Source organism: Onychostoma macrolepis, chromosome 01, assembly GCF_012432095.1.
Source record: "Onychostoma macrolepis isolate SWU-2019 chromosome 01, ASM1243209v1, whole genome shotgun sequence".
In the NCBI taxonomy this organism is placed as follows: Eukaryota; Metazoa; Chordata; class Actinopteri; order Cypriniformes; family Cyprinidae; genus Onychostoma; species Onychostoma macrolepis.
In genome coordinates, this window is record NC_081155.1 from 25,624,304 (window position 1) to 25,644,032 (window position 19,729).

The 19,729-nt window shown below is 36.2% G+C and overlaps 1 protein-coding gene across 1 annotated transcript; it reads right to left on the bottom strand.

The window, feature by feature from the left end:
- Window positions 1-257: 257 nt before the first annotated feature.
- Window positions 258-17,436, bottom strand: metap1d (methionyl aminopeptidase type 1D (mitochondrial)). Its single transcript, XM_058769111.1, has 10 exons — window positions 17,328-17,436; window positions 9,586-9,752; window positions 9,347-9,496; window positions 9,080-9,228; window positions 6,853-6,895; window positions 3,686-3,849; window positions 2,165-2,262; window positions 1,506-1,553; window positions 1,308-1,386; window positions 258-439 (listed from the first exon to the last, which is right to left on the bottom strand). Exons 1-10 carry the CDS (start codon window positions 17,365-17,367, stop codon window positions 361-363), a joined length of 1,017 nt encoding a protein of 338 aa, XP_058625094.1. The 5' UTR covers window positions 17,368-17,436; the 3' UTR covers window positions 258-360.
- Window positions 17,437-19,729: the final 2,293 nt, after the last annotated feature.

A 19,729-nucleotide genomic window follows, 5' to 3' on the forward strand; every position in this document is an offset into this window, starting at 1 on the left:
GAGAAACCCCGCCATAATAATAAGACGTAATGACATTTCATTCCCTGTGCTTTCAATGAGTTCAGTCAGAGATGACATCAGAAACCAAAGAGTTTGGAATAGTGAAGAGATTCTGAAACTCATTACATAATAACCAGCATGCATTAAACAATTAACCCCATTAATTCAAATGTACAAACCCAGGGCTGGAGACAGAGTTACACAGCTGTTTCAGGAAGCCATTTGCTCAGGCTAACAAAATAAGATGAAACACTGGATAAATGTTAAGAAACGTTTATTTAAATAACAGATTCTATTACTCTAAAAATGCAGATCCGTCTCACAGGTCACACTTCAAGATGTCCCATAATTCTTGTCCAGTCAATCTTCATCTGGTAGTTTAGTCAGAATCTCTACACCGTCGCTGGTGATTACAACCGTGTGTTCAAATTGGGCCGATCTGAGTATTAACACAAAAGAAAACAAAAACACACAGGTGAACATGCTGAGATTTAGTCATTCATCTAAAATCAGTGGTTCTCAACCAGGGGTCCAGGGCCCACAAGAGGGCATCTCAGCAAACTTCTATGGGTGCCGCAAGATGACAAAGTAATTTAAAATAAGAACCGAAACGAGCATTAACAACTAAAATATATAAATGTGTGATTTTTTATACCTGGGAAAAAAAATCTAAAATAATAATAATAATAATAATAATAATGAGATCTTACACCATTAGCATTTTTATATATTTATATACAATTGTCTAGTTATGCCAAGCTCTAAAATATTTTGTCAGGTAAAAAGTGTCAGTTACTTATTTTTTTTAAATCCTTTTTCAGTAAATCACAATGAGAGCTTTGGGGTCAAAAAGGTTGAGAACAACTGCCTTAGATGTAGAATTAAAATAAGGAATCTATCCATTTTCTTATATTGCACATTACCCCAGTCAACCTTAAAAATCAGAGCTCTAATCAACCACTGACCAAGTAGTAACACTCTGCTCTCACCTGCCAACAGGGCAATCAGCTCATTTGCAATTAACACTGAAGTGCTCTCCAGTGAAATATATGCAGTTAAAGGAAAGTTTATCCCAGAGCACTTAGCTCTATATGTGCTTCAAATGCTGAGGGTACTTAGTCTTTCAAAGCTAAATGTCAACAGCCAATAGAAATAAAGTTCTTGAAGATTCTCAATAGAAATTGGCCACTTATTCTTGCATGAAGTAATGAATGATTAATGTAGGCTACATTTAAATGGCTGCATTGGGCTCTCGTTAGAAAGGTGGTGAGAGAAGTGTGGGAGGGGAAATTGAACACAACATGCACCTTTTGTCGTCCACAGATACAGCAGTCCACTTGTCCCTCAGGATCTTGAATTCTGAGGATCCTTCCATAAGAATGGGTTCTGTAAAAATGGACGGATGGTTTAACTTCCTGAAAATGTACAAATTCATGCTTCTGTTGATGTTCTTAATAATATTCAATCAGTCGGTCACCTAAAACAATGAGTACACACATACAGACCTATGGTGAAGGACATGCCCTCTTCCATCTGTAGGTCATTGTCATTGGCTGCAAAAGAGAAAAGAAGCATGATCGACCATTGGTGCTTGGGCCCTAATTAATGGTAAAACATCTTAGCTGATCACATTAATGAACTGTATTCATATGGCTACAACAGAGTTTAATAAATGAACTAATTAAATTGAAAATTTAAATCAATTAAAGAGTTAGTTCACCCAAAACTAAAAATGATGCCATCATTTACTAACATCCATATTAATCTAAACCTGCACTAAAGAAGATATTAGGGTCCAAACTATATTTGACTTTATTATTATTATTTTACCAGGAAAAGAAGCACATTGAGATTAAAAATCTCTTTTACAAGAGCATCCTGGCTGAGATTGACAGTAACACACAGCTCACGTGGGTTCAATAGATAACATCCATACTTGCATGCACAGTTATCAGTTTCATTGTAGGGACAAACAAAAACAACAACAAAAACCCCTGTTATGTTTTTCAAAATAATGTTGGCTAAAGAAATTTAGTCATACGGGTTTGGAACAACATAAAGAGTAAATAATGACAGAACTTTCATTTTTGAGTGAAGTATTAAGTATAAGTCAACCATAGCTAACTGAGATATAATTTCTAAATAATGATGTATAAACTCTCACCATGATGCCATATCTCTGGATAACCATGGAAATACGTTCCGATCCCATGACCGATAAAATATGGACACACACAGAATCCATTTGAATTTGCTATTTTGCTGTAATTCAGAAACAAAAAAGAAACTCAAATTTATGTTTAGCCAGGTTTATTATGGTTGATGTATAAATTGCTTGTATATCTTCCTCTTTTGGATAAAAGTGTCTGTTAAATGATTCTAAGTGTAAAATTAAATTTTCTAAAATTCTGGTTTACCCACGAGCCTACACCCAATTAGGGCGTTGCCTTGGAGATGTCAAATTTAACTATGTTGTCTACATGTAAATAACATTTTCACTGAATAAGGCATGTTTGAAATGTTCTCACATAGTTGTTTTTTTATATTCCGGGAGGGGGAAGGTAGAGGACAAAGGTGTATAACAGACAAAAAGAAAAAGACGAAAGAGAAAGAATAAAAGACAGACAAAGAATTGCAAAGAGAGAACAGCAGAGAGGATGCTAGGGTGCCAGCATGATAAAAAAAAATAAAAGCAAGAGATGGAGAGAAGGAGTGAAAGAGAGGTCTAAGTGCTTTTTCCTGAGGAGAGGTAATTGTTCCCTCTGTGTGTATATAATAACAGTGTATGTCCCTGCAGAAGCTCAGAATCCTACGCAGGGAGAGAGAAAGAGAGGGAGAAACAAAAGCATTGCTTCCTCAGACACAGAGGAAATATCTATTGCTGCACTGCACAAAATGCACAAAAAGCTCATTTAATCACTTAATTGGATTATTTTCAAGATACAAGTACAATCACATTTATATCATGAAAGTAATAATAAAATATTCACACTTAATAGCTATACATTTTGACCTTGAACCCATTTCAGCATCTTCACAATTGATATTGTGCACATTTAAGTCTTTGTACTAGAAGTGGAAATTCAATAGGATTTTGTTAAAGATGTTTCTGTACTGCATGTGAGTGATTGAGTATGTCCTCTCTCTGTGAAAAGGCTCCTGCGGATCTTTTCGTGTCTCTGTGGGGAGCTGAATCCACCCTGGCAGAGTCTACGATTCTCAAAGACAGCAGGAGCAAGCCTGTAATTTACATCGCTCTCTCTCTCTCTCTCTCTCCCCCTCACACACACACACACACACACGGACACTTGCACACATGCACACATCCAACAAGACAAACTAACCTGTAATTTACATCCCATTGCAGGAAAAACCCCATTGCACTCTGGGTAATTGCTTGCTCGGAGCTCACTGAGAAATACATTAACTCTGTGCAGTCCTTCTTCTGACACTACACTATCAAATAAGGACTGACAAGGCAAGATTGCTGTCTTTTTTCTACTTTTGCACACAAGAAGGATAACAGAGAGGTTTAGGGGTTAGATGTGCTATTTTTAACAAGAGCAAGTTGGAAAATGCAATGAATAAAAGAACATTTCCCACAGACATCACTCTTGAAGGTGCGAGATGCTGTCAGGTATTCAACTTGTGATGCAATCTGGGATGAGTGTGGGAATGAACACACCTGATAGTGTTGCCAATGACACACAGAGGTTGACCTGGTCCACAGGCGGCGATTGCCTGATCTCTGCACTGTCGAGCCACATCCACTAACTTCCTGCCCTGTTCATTCACTGAGCCAATCAGAAATGTTTCTGAGGTGTCTCCGTGGAAACCTTCTAGATAAACCTACAGAATACATATAGCATCCACTATTTACATTTTAGGAATTAGCCGACTCTTTTATCCAAAGCAACTTTCAAATGACAGGCCCGGATTAACACAGTGTAGTGCCCTAGGGTGACCACATTTGAAGTGCCCCCCCGTTTTTTTAATAAAAAAATTCCATAAGAACAGGTAGAATAAGAAGAATAAGTTACTAATCAAAAGAAATCATTTAACAAAATTAGTTTCCACTACAAAGGTGGCACAGAAGAACACAAAAGTGGCATGTAGGTAAATTTACAGACATTTAGAGAGGCTCAGAGGTGGCATGGATGTTTTAAATTCATAACAATGTTGTGAGATTAATGTTTTAAATATAACATTTTGAATATAGAACTATTGTTTGATTGAAATTATTTAAATAACTGAAAGGACACTTTAAACATAAAAATAAAACTGCCAACAGGTGGCGGTAAATCACTGATTCGTTTGAACAGCTGATTCATTCAGGAACGAAGCAAGTGACTCACTTTATGAGTGGGTAATTGAATCACAGGCAATATTGTTAAAAGTAATACAATGTACATCATTTTATATAACTTATTGTTTATTGAGCTGTTGTATTAATTTAATATCACATTTACAAACACCTTTAATAATCTTTAAAAGCTGTTACTCACTTCAGCAATCTCACAAAACTCCATTATAATCAATGAAGCTCTCTACACTGCACAACGAATCTCTTATTTACACCATCTACACTTTGTTTGTTATAACGAGAGCATTTGTGAGCGTGCATAACTCAGCAATGAACAAAAGTATTTTGAGCAGTGAGTGGATTCTGATTAACATTGCATTCAAGGAATCAACATATGTCTGCGATACATTACTCAACGCTGCACAAACACGCAAGTAGAAATCTTTGAAGCTCCTCTCAGCGCAAACACAAATAGCCTATGCTGATCCAACCCATTCTCACACCCAACTCGTCACATATTGAAGCTTGGTCAGGACCACTTGGCGTCGCTTTTGACGCTCAAGGTACCCTTAGCGTCATTTTTCGACTTGCAGGGTCCTCCGTTGCTTTAAATAGGAAACCCTTAGCGTCAATATGCCGACGCCATACTGGGAATTTTATCGTCATAATTAAATTATATATTGTGTAATAACATTGCCATTATTGCATATATGTTGGGGTGTGATTTTTCAATGTAAACAGCCACAACAGTTTTATTTATATTACATTATTTACACATTATGAGCACATAACCCAACCCCTGCCCCTAAATTTGTCAATAAAACACAAGATATAACAGGCAGATACAACTACTGTCATAATTTATTCAAAAATATTAATATTCCAAGTCTTCCGAGGCAAAACATTTGATTTGTGAGAGGAGTAGACGCGTTAAGCTCATCCCGTATGCAGTCTGTGCGCGAATTCAAAAATGCCGCCAGAAGAAGCCTTGGTTGTGAAATGCTATTGGCTCTTGTGTGTCTCGTGACCGATTATGCTTTTGCTGTTCTGACAGGCTATTGGCTCTTCTGTGTCTCGTGACCAATTGCGTCATGCTACGGACTTGAGTATCTTTTGAATGAGATGTGAGCGTTAACGGAGCGGGATCATTTTCAGCGATTAAAACCTTATGTTTTGCTCTCTTCTTCTCATAAAGACTTCGTATGGCTTCAGAAGACCTGGAATGCAGCACGACTTGTTTGTAATGCTTTTATACTGCTTGTTTATGGGCAGTTTTGCAATAAACACCGGTGACTTAACTTACATTTGCCTGTTAACTGTTACGTGTTTTATGTTGTTCAGAAGTGGGTAGGCTTAGGGTAGGGGTGGGTAAGGTGCTCCAATAAAAGTATAAATGTATATAAAATTATTTATATTTTTACAAATGCATGCAAACCATTAAACTAAGACAAACAACTGAAAACAACGGCGGAGAACGTGTTGTCATTTTCCATAAGCGTCTTGACCTGACGCATAAAGCAAGCAATTGAAAGCAATGGAGTTCCTATTTTGTCATATAATGACGCCTAGGGGCACTTTTGGCGTCTTCATAGTGACGCGAAAGGCGTTTGACCATGCTTCAGTTTTTGACGCCTTGGGAGTGAGAATGGGTTGGCTGATCGGGTTAGTCGCACAGGTGCTCCTAAATATGTTTTGATAGTCGCACAGTAGCTACTTTTCAGTCGCCCTGTATAGCCCTGGCAATGTGTCATGATATTTTCTCTTCTTTTTTTTAAATTTACGTTGCACAACCGCCAAGTCGATGCTGCCTATCCATTTGTGAATAAATATGCTCGACTCTGACTGGGGGGAAGGGGCAAATACACTGGGACCTGACCCAATCGCAATTCTTTATATGCGTGCATATATTTGATATTCTCTCTGTATATTGTATCATTAACTGTTCATTTTCTATGCATCTGTATCTCTTCCAGCAAAATAATATATACAAAACATGAAAAATATTTTAAAGGTCTTGTCATTATCGTAATCACTTGGTGCCCCCTATTGGCTGGTGCCCCAGGGCACTCGCCCAATCCGTCTATGGATAATCCGGCCCTGTCAAATGAGGGTATCGAAACAACAAAAGAGTAACAATATATAAGTGTTGTGACAAGTCTAATGCAGTGTACATAGCACGTTTTTTTATTTATTTTTTTATTTTTCAGAGTAAATTAAAAGAATAAAAAGTAGACAGAAAAGAGATAGAATAGATAGAGCTAGTGTTAGAGGATCAAGTTATTATAACTGTATAATAATTAAAAAGAAAACAAATAAATAAAATAGAAAAAGAATATAGAACACTAGTGTTAGAGGGTCAAGTTTTTTTTAAAAAGTAAAATAAATAAATAGAATAGAAATAAAATAGAGAGATTTAGTGATAGAGGGTCAAGTGTAGATGGAAGAGATGTGTCAAACTATGTACAGATTCTGAGGTGCATAAACAAAAACTTTATTAATTTGAAATCTAACAGCAATTAACTAGCTTAGAATTTAAACAGAGGACTCACTGTGACATCTATATTGATGATATCGCCATCTTGCAATGGCCGACTAGAAAACAAAACACAACACTGACAGTATGCAAGGTGATAAAAATACATAAATACAAAAAATAAAAATGCAATTCATACATACATGCTTTTAACTTCTGAATTAAAATTAATTTCTATATATTTTTGGGTGCATAAAGTACGAAATGCAGTGTTCTTCAGACACAATAAGAAAAGAAGCCTCAGTAGAGAAGAATAAAATTATAAAAAATATTAAGTAGCTGGTATTTTCTTAGAAAAATGTTTTAACAAAACTGCTTATTAATATTTGAAAAAACAAATTGTAGTCATGAGGTGCAACCATTAAAATTACGTAGTGCAACTATAACCAGGGTTCCCACACCTTGGTTAACTTCAAATTCAAGGACCTTTCAAGGACTTTCCAGGTCCAATACCCTCAAATTCAAGGACTTAATGTGGGGACACATTTCAAGTGAAAACAAAGGTTACATCGCATCACCTTGTAAGATACATTGTTACAGTTTTCATGTGTCAAACACAACTATGCAAAAAAGCAATTTATGTTTTTTGTTTTTTTTGCATTTATTTTTGGCCATATGACAGAAATCTAATATTTGTTGTATTTCTGTTTTGCATAAAATTGAATAATATTTGGTACATACTATACTGTATTCTAAAATGATCTGATATTAACTTTTGCATGGATTTTATTGAAAAGAGCTTAGGCTCATGTAACCAGAAGTTTTAAGATATATGAATATGCTTTTAAGTTTTTCTTGCCTCATGGCTTTACATTATCTTAACAAGCAAAGCAATTCAACATTACATCCTTTGGATCTCTGGCAAGCCATTCTTTGTAATCTTCTTTGGTGAGCCAAATATCTTGAAATTTGCATTTTCCAGGCATCACGTTTCAGCCTATTTTTGCAATGTTTCACGGTGTGTCTGTGAAACGTTGAGGTACCATCCTAATGGTTAGGGAGTCGGGCTTGTAACCTGAAGGTTCTGGAATTGAAGGTGGGGATTGTGAATGAACAGCACTCTCTCCACCTTCGATACCATGACTAAGGTGCCCTTGAGCAAGGCACCGAACCCCTAATTGCTCCCCGGGCGGTGGAGCAATGGCTGCCCACTGCCCGGTGTGTGTTCACTGTGTGTGTGTGTGTGCATTTGTTCACTACTCACTGCTGTGTGTGTGCACTTGGATGGGTTAAATGCAGAGCACCAATTTCGAGTATGGGTCACCATACTTGACAATACGTCACGACTTAACTTAACTTAACACAAAGTACCTCACGTGGGAAACACTTAACGTAACGCATTAGCGGACCGGAGGAAATAATATGGAATTTTCAAGGACCTGTATCTATGTTTGTTTATTTTCAAAAACTTTCCAGGGCCTTGAAAATTTTTAATCAGATTCACAAACTTTCAAGGATTTCAAGGACCCGTGGGAACCCTGTATAACATCCAGAAAAAAACCCTGATGTTGTGACTCTCTAAAAACTTTTTAGTTATAAATTAAAAATTATATTTTTTTTATCTTGACATATTTATTTATTTATCACAATAACTCGCATCTATTCCAGCAAAATATGTTATTACTTCTTACTTGGTTACACCACTTGACTTTTTGAGTCATTGAATTCAGACCTTTCTTGAAAATGGTATAAGTTTTTAAACAATGAATACAACAAGCATACAAAGAGGGCTGCTACTAGAGGGCAAATATCCTGAAATGTTTAGCTCCAACCCTAAACATACCTACTCTAATTAACCAATATCTTTAGGAGTGGTAGAAACATAGCCGCATTAGGTCAAGTCTCCAATGTTAACAGAAAATGTGTAATGCTGCAGTACACTACTAGAGAGAATGGATGTCAATGGACAGGCTTCAGAACACTGAACAATATGCTCTTTTGAGAAAGCAGCTTATCAATTAATGAACCGACAACCTGTCCACTAATCTTCAACCTGTTTGCCATTAAACATTTATTTTGGAGTGACAAATATTTTAGTTAAAAATAGTTTTATAAGAGTAGTCACAGACCATTTTGAAAGAGGTAGGAATCAGTTAAGACACTTCTCATTCATTTCTATGAAATCTGTGAACAGTGATTTGACCGTCACACAACAGACAAACACCATTGACACATATATTAACAAACAAAAGTATAGACATGCAGTCACAACAAAGCACTAATGTTTGATAGCACCGAGTTACCTGTCTGGAATGCCATGGCATACTACATTGTTAACAGAGGTACAGACTGACTTCGGAAAGCCCCCGTAACGTAAAGGAGAGGGGTAGGCATTGTGACGAATGGCTTCCTGATGGACTATAAAGTCTACTTCATCTGTCGTCATACCAACCTAGAAAACAAACAATATAGGTGACAGCGTCTGCAAAAAAACAGTTCATGGATGTGTCACATCAAGCTTATTCACCGTTACATTCTCAAATTTCAGGAAAGTGTAGACCAGAGTATACCTTCAAACTCTTTCCTGCCAGAAGCAGTATGTGTCTGGCTAGTTGACATGCTCGTCTCAATCCCTGGATCTGCTCCTCATCTTTAATCTCTATGTAATCTGGCCAATCTGGTACTTTTCTGGATGACACATAGTCAGGCTTCTGGATGTGCTGAGAGAAGAGAGTATATAAAGCTCAAAATCAATTATTTTTCCAAATTAATCAACATTAAATTGTTAGTGTCACTTGGGCCGAATTACCTTGGGTACAGCATAAGAGGGCCGTACTACAGCAGGCCGGATCACACTGTGGGAACTATTTGATTTCTTCCAGAAGAAACATCGGTGAGGTGGGCATTGGTGGACAGCAGATGAGCTTCTATGGCAGCTGGGCAGCTGTGCTACTCTCTGTAGCAGCCTTGAACCACCTATACACAGCCAAAGAGATGATCAAATGATGTGCAAAGTGGATTTCTCAGAGGTGTGTGAAGTATGATGTTTGTTTGTTTATTCATTTTTTTAACACCATGTTAGCATTGGGGCTATTTACATGGCAAACACAAGGTCAGCATCATAATCAACTGATGCCGTAGGTCACATGACAGTGAAAACATGAAACGGAAACGTTTTTTAAATTTGAATAAAATGAAAACTAAAAGACTTTCAAATCACACGAGCCAATATTTTATTCACAATATAACGTAGAGAACATAACAAATGTTTAAACTGAGAAGTTTTACACTTTTATCCACTAAATGAGCTCATTTCAAATTTGATGCCTGCTACAGATCTCAAAAAAGTTGGCACGGGGGCAACAAAGGGCTGAAAAAGCAAGACATTTTGAAAAGATTCAGCTGGGAGAACATCTAGCAACTAATTAAGTTAATTGACATCAGGTCTGTAACATGATTAGCTATAAAAGGGATGTCTTAGAGCAGGGATGTCAAACTCAGTTCCTGGAGGGCCGTAGCCCTGCAGAGTTTAGTTCCAACCCTGCTCCAACTCACATAACGTGTAGTTTTCAAATAAGCCTTAAACACTTGATCAGCTGGATCAGGTGTGTTTAATTAGGGTTGCATCTAAACTGTGCAGGGCTCCGGCCCTCCAGGAACTGAGTTTGACACCCCTGTCTTAGAGAGGCAGAGTCTCTCAGAAGTAAAGATGGGCAGAGGCTCTCCAATCTGTGAAAGAGTGCATAAAAAGATAGTGGAATACTTTAAAAACAATGTTCCTCAACGTCAAATTGCAAAGGCTTTGCAAATCTCATCATCTACAGTGCATAACATCATTAAAAGATTCAGAGAAACTGGAGAAATCTCTGTGGTTAAGGGACAAGGCCGAAGATCTCTGTTGGATACCCGTGGTCTTCGGGCCCTCAGACGACACTGCATCACTCATCGGCATGATTCTGTGGTTGACATTACTAAATGGGCCCAGGAATACTTCCAGAAACCACTGTCGGTAAACACAATCCGCCGTGCCATCTGCAGATGCCAACTAAAGCTCTATCATGCAAAAAGGAAGCCATATGTGAACATGGTCTCTGAACTCTTCAGCAGCTGGAAAACTATATCAGGCAAGAATGGGACCAAATTCCAACACCAAAACTCCAGAAACTCATAACCTCTATGCCCAGACGTCTTCAAAATGTTTTGAAAAGAAGAGGAGATGCTAAACCATGGTAGACATGCCCTGTCCCAACTATTTTGAGACCTGTAGCAGGCATCAAATTTGAAATGAGCTCATTTTGTGCATAAAATTTCTCTGCTAATGTCTTCACTGCTAAAACAATTCGCCTAACTCTCGCATGCTCCGTCAAACATTTTCCTCCCTCCTTTGTCCTCCTCCTCCCCCTCCTTCATCAACTCTAACAGGTGACGACTTTGCCACATTCTTCATTAATAAAATTACAAACCTCACTGCACAATTCTCCACACCACAGTCAAACACATCTTACCAGCAAACATACACTCGTTCACATCCTTCTATCAGCTCTCTGAGGCAGAAGTCTCCAAACTCATCCTTTCCAGTCATCCTACTACTTGTCTGCTTGATCCTATTCCATCTCATCTCCTTCAAGCCATTTCTCCTGCAGTTGTACCTGCATTCACTCACATCGTTAACACATCCCTTCACACTGGAGTTTTTCCCTCAGCATTTAAACAGGCTCGAATAACCCCACTTCTTAAGAAACCCACTCTTAACCCAACTCTTTTAGGGAACTATAGACCGGTTTCCCTTCTACCTTTCATTGCAAAAACACTTGAACGAGTTGTGTTCAACCAAGTCTCTGCCTTTCTCACACAGAACAACCTCCTGGACAGCAATCAATCTGGCTTCAGAAGTGGACATTCGACCGAAACTGCCTTGCTCTTAGTTGTTGAAGCCCTAAGACTTGCGAGAGCAGCCTCCAAGTCTTCATTACGTATTTTGCTGGATCTGTCCGCTGCTTTTTATATGGTCAACCACCAGATCCTCCAATCAGCCCTTATGAGAAAGGGCATCTCAGGAACCGCACTCCAGTGGTTTGAGTTTTACGTCTCAGATAGGTCCTTCAAGGTATCTTGGAGAGGTGAGGTATCCAAGTCGCAACATCTAGCTACTGTGGTGCCTCAGGGCTCAGTTCTTGGACCACTTCTCTTCTCTTCTCAACATGGCATCACTAGGTTCTGTCATTCAGAAACATGGCTTTTCATATCACTGCTATGCTGATGAAACTCAACTCTACCTCTCATTCCATCCTGATGATCTGACGATAGCTACTCGCATTTCAGCATGTCTAACAGACATTTCTTGCTGGATGAAGGACCATCACCTTCAACTCAACCTAGCTAAGACAGAACTGCTTATAGTTTCAGCAAACCCATCACTTCATCACAATTTCACCTTCCAGTTAGGCTCATCAACCATAACTCCTTCAAAAACAGCCAGAAACCTTGGAGTTGTGATTGATGATAAGCTGAATTTCTCAGACCACACTGCTAAAACTGCTTGGTCCTGCAGATTTGCTTTATACAATATTAGGAAGATCAGGCCCTTTCTTTCGGAACATGCAACACAATTCCTTGTTCAAGCTCTTGTTCTATCCAGACTAGACTATTGCAATGCTCTCTTGGCAGGTCTTCCAGCCAATTTCATCAAACCTCTACAATTAATCCAAAATCCCGCTGCAAGATTAATCTTTAATGAGCCGAAGAGAACGCACGTCACACCTCTGTTCATCAATTTGCACTGGCTACCAATAGCAGCTCGCACAAAATTCAAGGCATTAATGTTTGCCTACAAAACCACCTCTGGCTCTGCACCCCTTTACCTAAATTCAGTATTTCAGACCTATGTGTCCTCTAGAAGCTTGTGTTCTGCAAGTGAACGACACATTATTGTGCCATCCCAAAGAGGCACAAAATCACTTTCACAGACATTTTCATTAACTGTTCCCACCTGGTGGAATGACCTGCCCAACTCAATCCGAGCAGCTGAATCCTTAGCAATCTTCAAGAAACGGCTAAAGACACATCTCTTCCATTTTTATTTGACCCTAACTCTATCTCTAGTACTCTCTGTCTTCTTTTTATTTAAAAAAAAAAACACACACACATTTGACCTCAATTGCATATTTATTCTCTAATGGCTAGCTTTTCTTGAAAAACTAACACTAGCCTTATTTTTTTCATTCTATCTACTTGTTTCTTAAAAAAAAAAAAAAAAAGGTTTCTTTTTTCTATATTCTATCTACTCGTTTTCTTTAAATAAAAAAATTAAAAAACTTGCTATGACAAGCATTAGGCTTGTCATAGCACTTGCATGTTGTTGCTCTTTTGTTGGTTTTGATTGCTTCTATTGTTCTCATTTGTAAGTCGCTTTGGATAAAAGCGTCTGCTAAATGACTAAATGTAAATGTAAAATATCTCAGTTTAAACATTTGTTATGTTATCTATGTTCTATTGTGAATAGAATATTGTTCATGAGATTTGAAATTCTTTTAGTTTTCATTTTATTCAAATTTTAAAAATCGTCCCAACATTTCTGGAATTCGTATTGTTCCGAAAAAAAAAAACTTTACTCAACTGTTTTAAATATTATTATTATTAATAATAATAAAAACATAATAAATGTTTCTTGAACAGCCAATCACCCTATTAGAATGATTTCTGGAGGATCGTGTGACACTGAAGACTGGAGTAACGACACTGAAAATTCAGCTTTGATCAGAGGAATAAATTACATTTTAAAATATATTCAAATAGAAAGCTATTATTTTAAATAATAAAATTATTTCACAATATTACTACTTTTGCTGTATTTTGGATCAAATAAATGCAGGCTTGGTGAGCAGAACATAATTCTTTAAAAAACATAACAAATGTTACTGTTCAAAACCTTTTGACTGGTATGTACTATGTCTGAATTTCATTCATATTACATATATTTGTATCATACAGAACATATTTTTAACGGTCGCAAAGCAAGTTTCAAACCACATACAGTACCTACTAGATAACATGCTGTGAAAAACAATGTGTTAATTTGTGAATTGTTTTCCCCACATCCTTTGGCTAGCATTAAATTATTGGTGAGTTCAAGGCATTTTGGAAAGATCATATTTACACGATGAAAGCACACGAATGGCACAAAGTCATAATTATAAGTAGGAAACTCAACTTTTGGGCCCCAAGTTGCCAGGTTCAGGGAATTTCGGTGAAAAACATGGCTGACAACAGATGCAGCATCGATGTTGACTGTAAATTTGTTTAAATTCATTAAATCATTTTTTTCCCATTTACAATAAAAAAAGTTGCATGTACAAAATGCAATAGTTTTGTACAATTACACTGTAAAAAAAATTCTGTAAAGTTTACAGTAAAAAACTCTAAATTCTACCATAAAATATAAGATAGCAACATTTTAGGTTTCACGGTTTTAACTTAAATTTACAGTTAAATACTGTAATTTCATTAACTGATATAATGTTAATATACCAACCTATTGAAGTACTGACATCTGTTTTGTACCTTTGAAATACACTGATAACCACCAAATGTAGAAGGTGATGAGAAAGTCACATGACGAACCAAAGCCCATCACAAGCAGCTTTTAAATAATAACATATATAGAAGGTGCAAAGTGTCATTCAGACAAGCACTAAACACCATCATGGTGAGACTCATTAAACTGAAATATGCAATAAACATTAATTTAACAACATTAGATGTAGCATACAACCCTAATAAACATAACTGATAAGAAAAAACTAAGAAGAAACCTAGTTATTTCAAAGAAAAAAACATCAAACTCAAACAAAATTTGAAATGCAACACAGGGAATTCTGGGAACGTCAGTTTATGGTTTTTCCCTGTAAATTTTACATTCTTTTTTACTTCCAAAAGTGGTATTTCACCATAAAATTGTCTGAAATGTCTATTACAGTTTTTCACCGTATATATTAGGGGAACTTACCGTTAACCATTTAACAGGTTTTTACCGTAGCTTTTCACAGTTTTTTACCGTTAAAATCACGGTCATTTTTTACAGTGTACGATAGAATATCTTATTCATTTTACAGCACCATCAACTGAATAAAAACATAAAAATGGAAAAACACACTTGTAAACATACTTTTAATTAATCATCCAGTGGAAATAGAGGTAAAAAATCTTGCTCCATCCAAAGTGACTTGAATGCACTTGACATCATAATTGCGACTTCCTAACTTGTAAATATCGGTGCATTCAAATCCTCCTGGGAAGTTTGTATTCATGGGTTGGGATGTCATAATTACAATGTCAGGCATGTTTAAGTCATTTGTTCAGAGCAAGCAACCTGTGCACTTAAGATCATTTTTGAATTATTCTTTTGTAGCACTAAATTAAATATATAAAATTCATATTGATGAATTACATTATATACAAATACATATAGGAACATAATGTTTAAATCTAAATAATTTATACAAAAATATTACATCATAATATTCTAAACTACACTTGCATGACTGTTGTCAAGTTAACATCCTGTGAATCATGTGCCAAAAACCCTCTCCCTCTCTCAAAAGAATAACACAGCTGCAATGTAAACAAATAGTCCACTACAATACAATTACACAATGCAATAATGCTCACACAGTATGTTTAATTTTGAATCTGAGCTACAAATTAAAATAATCCGAGATCCACCACCACACATCAACAACCATGTCGTAACTCATGCCAACAAGGACTGCAGAGTTTTGTCTTCAGAAAAAAAGGTTAAAAAGAACTGCGACCAAAACACAGTGGTCAAAAGCCTAAAATAAGTGCAGTTATACACAGGAGAGGGCTTGAGTTACAAAGATGAAAATACCAGTGATGAAGGGAGTAGCTCAGAACCAGCGAGGGGGCGGCTGGGGGGTTAGAATAAAGGCAGTAGTGGGTTAACCCAGGGTGGGGTAGCGGCTGTGTGTAGTGACAACAATTTGGGTGGTAGAGAGCAAAGGATGTGGCCAAGGATGTGGACTGAACTGAATTCCCTTTGTGTGTATGTGTGTGGTCGACTTTAGAGTTAGTCTTGAGCTTTAGTTGTAATATATAATCCTTACTTCAGGACTGCAGTACATCAATGTCATGTGTCAACCTTAATGTCAGTTTATTATTAATAAATTCTCTGTAACCCCAAAGACAACATTCCCAGTTCATATATTATTTATCCTAAACAATATATGAGATTGGAATTTGTGTGCTCCAACTGACAGTATGCTGAAAAGAGTATGCCAAAGTTCTATTATTTGGTTTATTATTATTATTGTTGTTGTTGTGTAGAAAATCAATTGTATTATTACTTCTTAAACAACATAAATGTCATAAAAGTTTAATGAATAATGCAGTGAAAAAGATAAACTACTTTGAGTTTACCTAATTGGTTTATTAAACCATTTTCGTCTCATGTCAACTCAATAATTTTTGAGCATCTACTGTATTGTTTATTATGCTGCTCCAGTTTGTCCTAAAATGTTCCTTGAAAATAATCTTAAAAGAAAAGTCTTTGGAAATCCTTGAAAGAAAAGTGTTAACATTATGAAATATGACTCATTCTGTGTCAGGAGACTCTACATTTCACTTTTGGGTTATAATTCACTTAAATGTAAAAGAAGAAAATGGCTTGAGCAGAGGGGGAGGGTTGTATGCTTCTTTCTCTATTTACTTCTACTGGACCCACAAAGACTCTGCCAAACCAGCAAACAATAAAGAACTTCAAGACGGTGCCATGAGTCCAGCCTTCCTGCAGTCTTGTTCATGTAAGTTAGTCTTGTATAAAACTCCAAAATGCAGTACATAAAAGGTAGACGAATTGGGACACAGTGCAAATGGTCAAAATTGGAGGGAGTAAATATAAAAGTTTGAATTGCATGCTGTGTTTATGCCTATATGCGCCTGCAGACACATACCATGTAGGCTACTACCACTTTTTAATTGGAAATAAGTTTATCTACATAACTAACTATTTCTTTCATTGTCTCTCTATCTATCTGTCCTCTTCACAAAGGTTTTATTTGCCCGTAAATAAAAACAGTAATACTGTGAAATATTAGGCTATTACACGTTAAAATACCCGAGTATCAGTGTCCGTGGACAAGTAGCTAAAGAGGTGTGTTTATATCGAATCATTAAGACAAACAGTTTTGTAATTTTCTATCAAGTGTTTTATGTTTGTAACGTTATGTGTTAAAAGGACTGATAGTTGAAAGTAACGTTAACTCTGTCTGAATTTGGCTCTGTCCAACGTTACCTAATGTACATTCCTACATAGCGACACTGTCACCGAGTAATGCACAGCTTGTAAACCAGCGCTTATTTGGCTGGAAGGTTTGGAGTTTATATTAACAGCTAGATATATTCCGCGATTATTAAAAATTAGATATGAGCGAATACTGTCTCGTTTGGGTCAATGGCTTGCCACAGTCTGAGTCTTTATGCTCTACAAATTAAATAAATAAGGCTAACTTTTCCTGAAGTAAACTGTAAACATACCTGTTCTGTAAAAGCATTGAGCGGCACAGGGCGCAGCCATTTTTCCACAGAGGAGAGTCACGTGCTCTTTCAAACAAACAGCGTGTGGAGTTGAAACTGAAGAGATGCATTTATCATATTAATGTAAAACTCTAGCGTGGGCTTGGCAAAAATGTTCATTGTGCCCATAAATGCCATAAAATCTCCAGAAATTGACGTCACTCATATATCAGTAGGCTATTTCCTTTATTTTGCTTTATTAATTTATATTTTACCTAGCCTATTTAACAAACGTCTAAAGACTATGAGCTTATCTTTCTTACAGTTTAACCTACCTGTTTGTGATTTCTTTTTCCTTTCCTTTCCTTTCCTTTTTATTTTATGTCCGTTGTATTTCAAATGCATTGCTGATTCTTCTTTGCCAATAAAAAACACACATTTTGATTAAATGAAACATTCTTCAAAATGCAACACACTAAAGACATTTATTTATTTATTATTTATTTGTTTGTTTATGCAGTCCATATTGACCTTAAACCCTTCTTCTAAATATATGTGTGCATTATGCCTTCTGTCTAATCAAATTACCTTTGATTTAAAAAAAATAAATAAATAAATAATGGAAATATTGATTCAGTTTTGTTTTTTGTTTTTTTGCATATAATGTTGCAGTAAACACAATCCTTAACAAAAAACATTTTGTATTAACTTGTTAAGCAGGCATTTTTTGCCTTATTTCCATACATAATGACCCTCAATTTTATCTGAAGGGCTTGTACATTGTGTATAGGGTGAGTGAAAAGAGTCAAGACAAAGGGGATCTGGTTCTCCAAGGCCAGGGAACATAAATGAGGGGTGTGAGATCAAGCCAGCTCTGCACCTGCTGGTGGCAAAGACCCTCTAGACCTCAGACCAGCTCTTCTGCAGAGACTGAGCCCAAACAATAATGGTTTTTGGAATTCAGAAGACAGAAGGACATTTGTGATTACATAATATCATGTTTGAATGGTATTTTCCCAGCTGCACATGTTAACTATAAGGATTATCACTCTGAATGATACGATAATGCCATACTGTAAAATCTGTCCTGTTTTTGAACTTCAAATCAGTAAGAGTAAGTTCGATTTAACATACCATGTAATATGTATATTATGTTTCCAAATATGAAAGCTATTAGAAATTGTAACAATTTTATATATTAGCATATCAAGCCCGTACAAATACTGTACATGTATATCCATCGCAAAACCTCTCAATATGTTGATATTATATAAGTAAAAATAAAATAAGATTTAAGAAATGTATTACAAAAATGTGTATAAACATACAGAAGTTGCATGAAAATAAAATATATATTGTTGACATATGTGGTTGATACATATAATACCAAATTAAAAATCATCACATAGCTATTATTTACTATGGGGATTTTATATATGTTATATAAAAATGTGAAAAATATGAAATATAGCAATATCACAGGGCAGTATTTTTCAATAAAGGATTGCATGCTAATAATCAAAGATTACATAGATTATCGGTCATTTCCGATCGGTCATTTCATAATCACTGAAAAGAACTGAATTGCAGGCATATTTTCTAGTGCTGTATGATTGCACAGTCAAAAGTAGCATAATAATTCCTTTCCTTCTTCTCATAGCATGTGGTTCACTGTAAAGCAGTCTTCATTTTTCAAAATATGGCTTTTGTGTGAGTCATGAATAAAGGCAGCAGTGCAGTTGTTTGCTCTGCTGAGAGTTATTAGAGGAAAACAGTTTTGGAACCGGCTAGGTAAGACCATACGTGCAAGACTGTAATGTCTGACCTATCTGTCTGGGATCTGAGGAAACACACCAACCCGAAACACTCACACATTTTCTCTCACATTTACATGAGCCTGCAGACTGCAAAATTTGTATTGAAACATGACATTACTACAGCTAAGCTTCAGTCAAACATTCATGTGAATGATTAGTGATTATTTCGTTATTAGGTATTTGTGTTTGAGTCTTTTGGTTCATCATTCAGTGAATCATACAGGAATTTATTCTGCCCTCCAGTGATCTAGGGCTCTGACTCATGTGTATATCAGAATATAATTATATGAATGCTGATGAAACTAAGCTCTTAAACTTTTAACATAACCAGTCACCTTCAAGCTGCGCTGCTCTGATAACAAATATCTAAGGACTCAGAAAGCTGTTATATATGGGAAATATTTATAAATCCAAATATTGTATTTTTTACATTTATGAAAATAATCACATTTATTTAAATTCTGAATATACCATCTTTATATTTGTAAAAAACAAGGTCTCAATTTGTTCATGAACAGATTTTAATTTGAATGAACACACAGGTGGCTGTTATTAACATTATGCAAAGTGTATGTCCTAAAGAGAACATATTTTAGAAAATGTTCA